General features: G+C 38.1%; 2 protein-coding genes across 2 annotated transcripts in view; one reads left to right on the forward strand and one right to left on the reverse strand.

Annotated features, from left to right (window-relative positions):
* Positions 1-10,380, forward strand: part of LOC137253109 (uncharacterized) — a 486,773-nt gene that overhangs the window by 205,013 nt on the left and 271,380 nt on the right. The window lies entirely within an intron of this gene.
* Fdx2 (Ferredoxin 2) lies at positions 1,471-2,735 on the reverse strand. The gene is made up of 2 exons (XM_067789470.1): positions 2,302-2,735; positions 1,471-2,245 (listed from the first exon to the last, which is right to left on the reverse strand). Exons 1-2 carry the CDS (start codon positions 2,475-2,477, stop codon positions 1,906-1,908), a joined length of 516 nt encoding a protein of 171 aa, XP_067645571.1. The 5' UTR covers positions 2,478-2,735; the 3' UTR covers positions 1,471-1,905.

Consider the following 10,380-nt stretch of genomic DNA (forward strand, 5'->3'; position numbering starts at 1 on the left):
GTGTGTGTGTGTGTGTGTGCGTGTGTAGAGGATGGTATCAAAAAGTTTCATAAATTTTGTTTTATTTTTATAAAAGCGGTATTCATGTATAAATTACCGTGCATCGTGTTAAGTATTGAACATTTGAATATTTGTAATGTGAAACCAACGCCTCTAACACCCCTCTCATTTTGGCCAACCCTGTTGAAACTGCAAGTTTTCTTGGACTCCCGTTAGAGGACCTTGATGACAAGTGATTGGTCGCACCTATTGGATGGGGCGAAGCACTGCTACAACAACAACAACGGGCGACTTCAACCGATTTCGCTCATTTTCACAGAAAACAGTTACCGGCATAGAAGCTATGCCCTTATCAAATTTCACAAGGATTGGTAAATTTTTGTTCGCCTTATGGCATTAAAAGTATTCTAGATAAATTAAATTAAAAAGGGCGGAGGCACGCCCATTTTGAGATTTTCTTTTATTTTTGTATTTTGTTGCACCATAGCATTACTGAAGTTGAATGTTGACATATTTACTTATATACTGTAAAGATATTAAATTTTTTGATAAAATTTGACTTAAAAAAATATTTTTTTTTTAGAGTGGGCGTGTTCGTCATCCAATTTTTGGAATAATTGGATTAATTGGAATAACGTTCCTGCCAAATTTCATCATGATATCTTCAACTACTGCAAAATTACAGCTTGCAAAACTTTTAAATAACCTTCTTTTTAAAGTGGGCGGTGCCATACCCATTTTCCAAAATTTTACTAATTTTCTATTCTGCGTCGTAAGGCCAACCCACCTACCATGTTTCATCGCTTTATCCGTCTTTGGTAATGAACTATCGCACTTTTCCGGTTTTTCGAAATTTTCGATATCGAAAAAGTGAGCGTGGTTGCATTCCGATTTCGTTCATTTTAAATAGCGATATAAGATGAGTGCCCAGGAACTTACGTACCAAATTTCATTAAGATACCTCAAAATTTAGTCAAGTTATCGTGTTTACGGACGGACATGGCTAAATGAATTTCTTTTTTCGCCCAGATCATTTTGATATATAGAAGTCTATATCTATCTCGATTAGTTTATGCCGTTACGGATTACCGTTATGCGAAAAAATTAATATACTCTATGAGCTGTGCTCAGCTGAGTATAAAAAAATTACTACCTTATCGATAAGTATTATCTCAAACACAAAGGGTATTTTATAAAAATTTGCGAAAGGAAAATGCATGCGAGCTTTTCGATTATCATTGTCAAACAGCAAAACAAGGAACAAAGCTTTCCTGTCGCACTAATATTTAATATGTATGTATGTACTTTACACAAATGTATATCAACCGAATACATAGAGAATCTCTTAAAACGTGGTCACATACATATGTAGATTAATTTCTCTCAAGAGGTTGTTGATTACATGCAATGGGCATGCATACCAAAAACTTACTGTTAAGACTGGCAATGGAATATAATATACAGTTCAACTTTTGTAGAAGCTCTATTTTTTATTATTAATGTACATTTAATTGATAACTATAAAATTCTGCTAAAATTGCAAATTTTATTTTGCATTGTTTTGTTCTTATTAAAAAGCAATTGGTAAGATTTTTAACTACTAAATTAAATATATCTACACGTTTGTATGTACATATGTGTATATATTTACATGTAATACACATGCACTTGCAAAATATTCATTTGTGTAACCAACATCCCGACAAATCGCTACAACAACAAAAAACCAAGTTATTTGACGTAGGCGCAGTGAACACAAACTTCTTTACTATGCCAAAAGTGTATAAATAATTTATCGATCAATACATATTGAACTTAGTTTCATTTCTTTTTATATAGTAACTCATATTGCTTACTTTATCTTTTTAACGCTTAAAAGTATTTAATGTTCTAATCCAATAAATGTTACGCACTGCGTACATCATTAATTGTTGCAGGTACTTTAACTTCCAATCCGTCCATATCCTTTGTAAGAGTAATTTGGCAACCCAAACGTGAAGTATCTGTAAGTTCATAGGCTAAATCTAACATGTCTAGTTCTTCATCACTAGCTTTATCTGGCAGTTTTTCGAAATCCTCAGCTTTGAATATTAAGTGGCAAGTTGAACATGTCAAAGTACCCTCGCATGCGCCAAAGCCATCCAAATCGATGTGGCTGTTGACGACAACATCCAATAGTGTATCACCCACTTTTCCTTTAGCCTGGATTTTTTCTCCATTTGCTCGCAAAAAGGTTACACGTACACTAATAAATAATCAATTAAAAACCGTCATTCATATGTAGTTTATTGCTTCACTTACTCTTCTTGCAAAACTGTGCCAACTGAAAATGTACGCAGTAACTGCTCACTCGGTGAATTTATTTTCCCATATCGTTGGCGGTGACTGATATTGCTTAGATTTTTTGTTGAAACTATTGTAGTATTACGCGTTAACGCTTTCATGGAGCACCTGACTATATTTTGGACGTAGGCCATGACACCTCTTACTTGATACTACCTTTGATAATTTTCGATAAAAATTAGGTGGTGCACCGTCTTGTAAAACGTTACCAAGTCTACAACAGGGGTTGGCTGCTTATTTGCTTGTGTACAGTGTGGAGGGAGAAAAACGCGATATCAAGTGCAATTTATTTGATTACGGCAAAGAAATAAAACAGGAACACAGACCCTACGAAAATGAAAATGCCAAATTCGTTATCGACAGCTGACATTTCGGCGACAGCCAGTGTTCGGACGTGGGGTTTATTTAAGGCCCGAATGCATGCGACTTTTCCGTCGTTTTGTCCTCTTTGCAGACAGTAAGACGGCCCATACATGACACAAAAGCCATGCACAAATATAAAACGACGGAATTTGTACAAATGAAAATTTTGACATACACGGCTCAAAAACACTGCGCAATATTCATTTTTAATGTAGCGCAACAAATGAAAGATGTGTTTTAATTGTATAAAAAAGACACTTATTTTATAAAAAAAAACACTATTTATTTTCCACAGTGCTGGTAATTTACAGTAAAGTCGAAAAGCTCGCACCAGAAGCGTTTATTTTCCATTGTATTTTTTTTTTTTTGTGGTTTAAAATAGATGGCAAGGAGCAGTGCTCCAACACAGCCATGTTATCCCTCCTTTTTCGTGATAAATCTCCTAGCACTTCTTGTAGTGCTTGATGTTCTTTCAGTATGTATCGTATGATTAAGCTAATTCGGATGTGTTGTCAACTTGCTTGACATGCCAGTGATCAAACCAATATTGACATGTGCTTTTGCGTGTGTTCTTTTTTACTTAAACGAATATTTAGCGCGGTGGACGGTATAAAACCGCACCAAATCAAAATACAATTTAAAAGCTTAAAAATTAGCTTCAATTTTAATTAAAAAATCTGATAGTTGTGTTATTTTGCTGATATCCATGTTGTGAAATATTTCCTTAAAATTATGATTATTATTAAAAATTTCAAAATCCTCTCTAGCGTTGTTGTGCATGTGGCATTCAAAAACTTTGTGAAAAAAATTGTCTGTTTGGCCACAAATGCATGTATTATTATTGCGAATTTTAATTTTATGTAGATAGGCAGCATCATAGGTGTAACCTACAATGATTCTGTTAAGTATTTTAATTTGTCGAGCAGATAGAGTGCATTTTTTGAACCATGGCTTGACATGAGTATGAGTATAAATGTAGTCTAAAGTGTTAAGTTTATTGTTGGAGAAGTTCTTGAATTCTAAGAACCAATCTCCAAAAATTTGGTTTTTAATGTGTCTTAACGCTTCATCAATAGTCAACTTGACGTCAACATTTTCACACAATGTAGCTTCTTTCGCTAAATGGTCCACGTGCTCATTACCTGTGATTCCAGAATGACCTGGAGTCCAGATGATAACCACTTCCTCAAAATTTCCGTTGCTAATGATGTTGTGTATGTCCACAACACATGAGTTTATGGTACTTTTTTGTTCAAGAAGACAGCACGAAGACATGCTATCCGTGAAGATTGTAATTTTGTTGTAGTTAAGGTTAGCAGCTATCTCTAGGGCGTGTTTAATGGCATGAAGTTCGGCAAATGTGGAAGAAGTTTTGAAATTGATTTTAAACATGTAGTCATTTTTGTTAGAGAAATTGTAAATGCCGCACCCAGTACCGTTGTCATTTACAGACGCATCTGTAAAGAAGATTTTATGGTTGTTGTGTATATATTTATTAAGTATATGTGTGTATATAGCTTTAATGGCTTCTGTAGGTATGTTATTTTTTTTATCATATTGTGATGATGCGCAAATTGGGCGAGTGGACATAGCTATTCACTTCACACAATCTGTCATACACCTCTTTGAACTCAGAGAATATTTTTCCATAACTAGTATTAATATTAGAATATTTGTATAGTAAATCTTTGAATGATTCATCATGACATAGAACTTTTGTAACTTCTTTGGCAGATAACCACTTAGCTCTACTTTCTGGGGGTAGCTCATTAGCTAACGCATAAATTAGTGGAATAGGTGTAGACGGAGTCAAGCCAAGACATCGTCTTAAAAAGTTATTCTGATAAACTTGTATTTTTGAATTTGTTGTTTTTGGACAGTTGTATGTTGAAGTTCTACAGTACTCAATTTTAGATCTTACAAATGATCTATAAAATTTGAGGGCAACTTGGGGGTGTAATCCAGCCTTGATGGTGGTAAGACATTTAAATAGATTGACATTTTTGTGAGATGCTTTGATTACATTATTGTAATGCTCACTGACCGTCAGAGACGAGTTAATTGTTCTGCCTAGAAAACGAAGAGCCCTGACTTCTTGTATTAGGTTACCTTGAGTAAGAATTTGAATGTTTAAATTATTTGATCTAGAAAGATACAGAATTTTAGTTTTATCTGCATTAAAAGAAAGGTTGATATCCTGACATTTGCTAGAAAAATCATCAATTTTTTGTTGTAAATTTAACGTTGCATTTACTAAACATTTATCATAAGACATAATAAGAAAATCATCAGCATATTGAAGGATTTTTGTTTTGTTATCTTCAATGCTGTGTAGTCCAGACGTGTATATATTAAAGAGAAGTGGGGAAAGACAACTACCTTGAGGCAGACCATTGGTGACTTCTATTTTCTCCTTACCCAAACATAACTTTCTAAGACTCAGGAAATTTGCAATCCACTCTTTGTAGGTTTCTTCAATACCCAAGGAATCCAACATGTCGATCAGTTTGCGTACGCTCACACAATTATATGCATTGCTTATGTCTGTGGAACATAAGATAACCTTGAATCCTTGATTTTTGAGAACAGTTGTATGATGGAGGATATAATTGATACAGATGGGAACAGACCTATTTTTCCTGTAGGCAAATGAGTTGTTAGGCAAAGCCAAGTTTACAGATTCGCAGTTGGTGATGCGTTCTTTAATAACTAAATTTATACATTTTAAAAAAACAGGGATCAGAGCAATTGGTCTAAAATTTCTGAAATCTTCTAAACTTTTGTCCTTTTTAGGGATTGGTACTATTTTAATATCACGCCACCTCTCAGGAATTTGATTGTTTAAAAAGCAATTATTTAAAGCTGACCGTATGTTATTCAGGGAAAGACCAGGAAGAGCTTTAAGCATTTTATATGTGATTTTGTCAACACCACCAGCAGAATTGTTGCTCTTCTTTTTAATAGTATCATGTAGTTCTTCAAATGTGATCTCAAGATCATTGTTATTGTTAATTTGTCTATTAAGGCTCCATTGTGCCTCGTTGCTAGGTACTTCGTTTTTAATCAATTCAAGAAATTTTTGGTCGTTGTCATTGGACCACATACCACGTCCATTATGTTTGAAGTCACCTCTTAACGCTTTTACAAATTTCCATGCTTGTTTACTGGAGGGTTCTTCATTTAACAATGCAATTCTATCTTCAAAGTTTTTCCTTTTGGCATTTTTAATTTTCTTTTTCCAGTTTTTCTTAATGGTAATAAGTTCTTCAAAGTTTTCAGGTGATGGGGTGATCCTACATTTGTGGTAAGCAATTCTAAGAAATCTAAAGTTTTTGGATAAGTCATCATTCCACCATGATTTTGGCTGCCTATTATGACTGATAGCATGAGTAGCTGAGTTAATTTCATCATCTATTCTTAGGTGTATCTCATTTATATCTGGTTCAAATTCTAAATTTTGGAGATTATTTAGGAGTTTTTTTGAGAAAGAAATTTACTAGTTAAAGGGATTTCAACATTTACCGACTCTATGATAATCGGAAAATGATGACTGCCACCCAACCTACAAGGGTCAACTTTCCATTTAAATGATAAGGAAGAGTTTGTAAACGATAGATCCAAAACAGATCCTTCATTTGAATTCAGCTCTCTTTTATATGTGATGGAGCCGTCATTGAGAGGCCTGAGATTGTGATTTTGGATTATTCTCTCACAAGATTATTCCCTCTGCTTGAATTAAGCCGATCTCCCCATGCCCTTGCTCTGGCGTTAAAATCACCCAACAACAAGACATTGTTGCAGTTTTCTAGAAAAGAAAGAATACGCTCTATTTCATCATTGAAGCTACCAACGGGTAAGTTGGGTGGGAAATATGTGGCGCAAACAGTTAGATTAGGACGAATATTTGTTGTACGTATGATTAATACATCATAGTTGGAAAAAAAGGAAAAAAAAAAAAAAAATTATAATTGTTTAGATAAAACTCTATATAGTTACAGTTGGATTTTAAAGATTGACAATTGAAATGGAGCACCTTCATACTGATGCTAAGGGGGGTTGAGGGCTGTTCTCGTTAATAAGCCTGACGTCATCTTCGATCAACGTCATCTGATATTGTTGTTTGATTGCGCTAATACGGTCTTGAATCGACCCTATTTGTGAATTGGAAATGTTGTTGGAAAAAACTTTGAAAAGTTCAGATACAATTTTTTCTAATTCTGAAACTTTGTTTTTAAGATATCCTGGGGAATCCAGCACAGAAGTGGACTGATGACTTTTTCTAACGTATGATGGTGTGTTCTTAGGGACAGAACGAGCATCATCCCTAATTGCTCTTTTGGCAACATTGTTATATCTTACCTTACGGATTTTGCTGTTCACTTCTTTAATTCTATCTCTGCTATTATCGGTCTCATTAGGGAGAGCAGGGAACTCATCATCATCACACTGCAAAATACTAAAACGGTTATCGTTATTGAAATACGTGTCCAGGACTTCTCTCCTGGAGAGTTTGCGGACTGCCTTAACAAAGTTAATTTCTTTTTCTTTTTCCCAGATACGGCATTTGTTTTTGGCCTCTGCCGAATGATCAGCATCACCACAAAGAAGACAGCATTGATTACATTGGGAGTCATTACAGTCTTGTCTACCACATTTTAGACAGCGTTTTCTTGATTTACACGAAAATTGTGTATGTCCAAGTCTTCCACAATTTTTGCATTGCCTTAAGGGAAGATTCAGAGGAAAAGCAAAGCCGCCATGGTGGAGCAATGAGCTGAGTCTTCTAAGAAGACAGGTAAAAGAAATGTTTAAACTCGCAAAGACCGCGGTAAGCGAAGCGTGTCTGGACGAGTACAGGGATCTACTGAGGATCTACAAGCGTGAAATTACCAGGGCGAAGAGAAACTCATGGAAAAGTTTCTGTACGGACATAGAGTGCTCCAGTGAAACAGCACGGTTGAAAAAAGTCCTAGCAAAGGGAAACATAGTCCAGGGACTAATAAAGAAAGAGAACGGGGAATGGTCACGTGATAGTGAGGAATCCCTTGAGGTGCTTCTCGATACACATTTCCCATCGGGAGACGGTTTAGAAGAAGAGTGCTCCAGTGAAACAGCACGGTTGAAAAAAGTCCTAGCAAAGGGAAACATAGTCCAGGGACTAATAAAGAAAGAGAACGGGGAATGGTCACGTGATAGTGAGGAATCCCTTGAGGTGCTTCTCGATACACATTTCCCATCGGGAGACGGTTTAGAAGAACCAGCAGACATCACTCACACTTCGATCACGGAGCTAGTGGTGCCGGGCTTGGTGACCGATACCAAGATCGAGTGGGCAGTGAAGACGTTTTCTAAGTTTAAATCGCCGGGCCCAGATGGTATATTCCCGGCCATGCTACAAGTCTCAAGTAGGGCGGTCGTGGAATGGCTTAAAATATTATTCGATGGGTGCATAAGACTGAATCAAGGACCGCACTCTTGGAGAACTGCTCGTGTAGCTTTTCTACCAAAGGCGGGGAAGATCGGTCACGTGTATCCCAAAGACTATAGACCGATTAGCTTAACATCATTTCTGCTCAAAACCTTTGAGAGGCTGATAGATGTGTACATAAAGTCCAACGTGGATGAAAAGCTGCTCTCCACAACACAGCATGCGTACACCAAAGGCAAGTCGGTAGACACCGCATTGCATAGGGTGGTAATAAGCATAGAGAAATCCTTGGAATATAAGGAGTATGCTCTAGGAGTCTTCTTGGACATTGCCGGGGCTTTCAATAATGTTGCAAAATGGGCGATTATGGATGGTCTTAATTACATTAAAGTACATCCTGCCTTAATCAGATGGATCGGCTGCATGTTAAATTGCAGAAAGATTACATCACAATGGGGATTGTACGAGGCCACGAAATCAGTGGACAGGGGCACGCCGCAGGGAGGGGTGCTATCACCTCTGCTGTGGACACTGGTCATCAATCAACTGCTCAGGCAATTCGATGAGGGACCCGTAAAACTTACGGCTTACGCAGATGGCGTTGCAATTGTCATAAGTAAAAAATGCCTTCCAACGATTAGTTCTTTGATGGATCGGGCGCTTTGGGATATTCATACCTGGGCATCTAATGTCGGGCTGAAAGTCAATGCGGAGAAGACGGATATGGTCTTGTTTACAAAGAGGTACAAGGTCCCAAATTGGACCAGGCCTAAGTTAGGAGCGGTGACCTTACAGGAGAAACCTTGCACAAAATATCTAGGAATCATCCTAGACAGTAAGCTGCCATGGAAGCTCAACGTGGAGGAGAGGGTCAAGAAGGCCTCAACGGCACTCTATGCATGTAAAAGAATGCTGGGGTGTACGTGGGGCCTATCGCCCTCTCTTTCTCATTGGGTTTTTACAGCGATTGTAAGCCCTATTCTATACTATGGAGTTCTTGTTTGGTGAAAAGCCACACAAAAAACAACATACCTTAAAAAATTAGAGGGGGTATGCAGACTATCGATGCTTTGCATTACGGGAGCCCTGAAAACAACCCCGACGGCTGCACTGTATGCCATTCTGCACATTCCACCAGTAGACCTGGTAGCAAAGAACAAAGCGTTAACGACCGCAACCAGGCTCGATGCTTCGGGGCAGCTTGAGCGCCGACCATATGGCCATAGTAGTATAGCGTCCTCAGTCACAAGACGAACAGACTACATGATTCCCTACCTGCACTTTGAGGGAGATCTCAAGGCCACAATAGAGGTGGACGGTTGGCGCAAGGGTGCGCAAATGGCGGACGAGGCGATACATGTGTACACCGATGGTTCCAAAATAGTGGAAGGAGTAGGGTCTGCGGTATACTGCGCTGATCCGGAATTAAGCAGATCCTACAGGCTGCCGGATTACTGTAGCGTTTTCCAAGCGGAAATATTAGCCGTAACCAAAGCAGTAGAAACCCTGGAAGAGAATAGCTTAAGCTGCAACCGTGTTAACTTTTATATTGACAGTCAAGCAGCAATTAAGGCAATAATCTCGCATAGCACAGCATCTAAATGCGTGTTACAGTGTAAGCAGTCTCTGGAGAGAATCGGGACAGGGAGAAGCATACAGCTATATTGGGTCCCAGGGCATATTGGAATAGATGGGAATGAAAAAGCGGACGAATTAGCTAAAAAGGGCGCATCCCTTGAAGCTTGCTCCGTAGACGTCCCAATTAGATTGGGCGAGATTAAGCGAAGGCGAGAGGTGCACATGATCCACCAAGCAGAAAAGGCGTGGGTTCAAGCGCGGGGCTGTAAAGTGTCGAAGATTATGTGTAGGTCTTACAACCTTAGACTAACACAGTTGCTTCTTTCATTAAAAAGAGAGGACTGTAGACTCATGACGGGTATTCTGACTGGACACTGCCTTCTGGCGTCACATGCCTTTAAATTAGGCTTGGTCAGTGATAGCAGGTGTAGGAAGTGCGGGTTGGAGGAGGAAACGATCGAGCACGTTCTGTGCTCGTGCCCTGCACTTGCCAGGCTAAGACTCCAGCTATTAGGAGTGATACAGCTGTCAGATTTAGAAGCAGCAAGTGGCTTAAGTCCTAGGAAGCTTCTAGTATTTGCCAAGAGGACGGAGTTATTTTATAACATAGGTCCTGGTTTTTGATAGGGTTTTTCAGTTTGGTCGTTAAAACAAACTTCTGGTAACAC

Source organism: Eurosta solidaginis, chromosome 5, assembly GCF_040869045.1.
Source record: "Eurosta solidaginis isolate ZX-2024a chromosome 5, ASM4086904v1, whole genome shotgun sequence".
In the NCBI taxonomy this organism is placed as follows: Eukaryota; Metazoa; Arthropoda; class Insecta; order Diptera; family Tephritidae; genus Eurosta; species Eurosta solidaginis.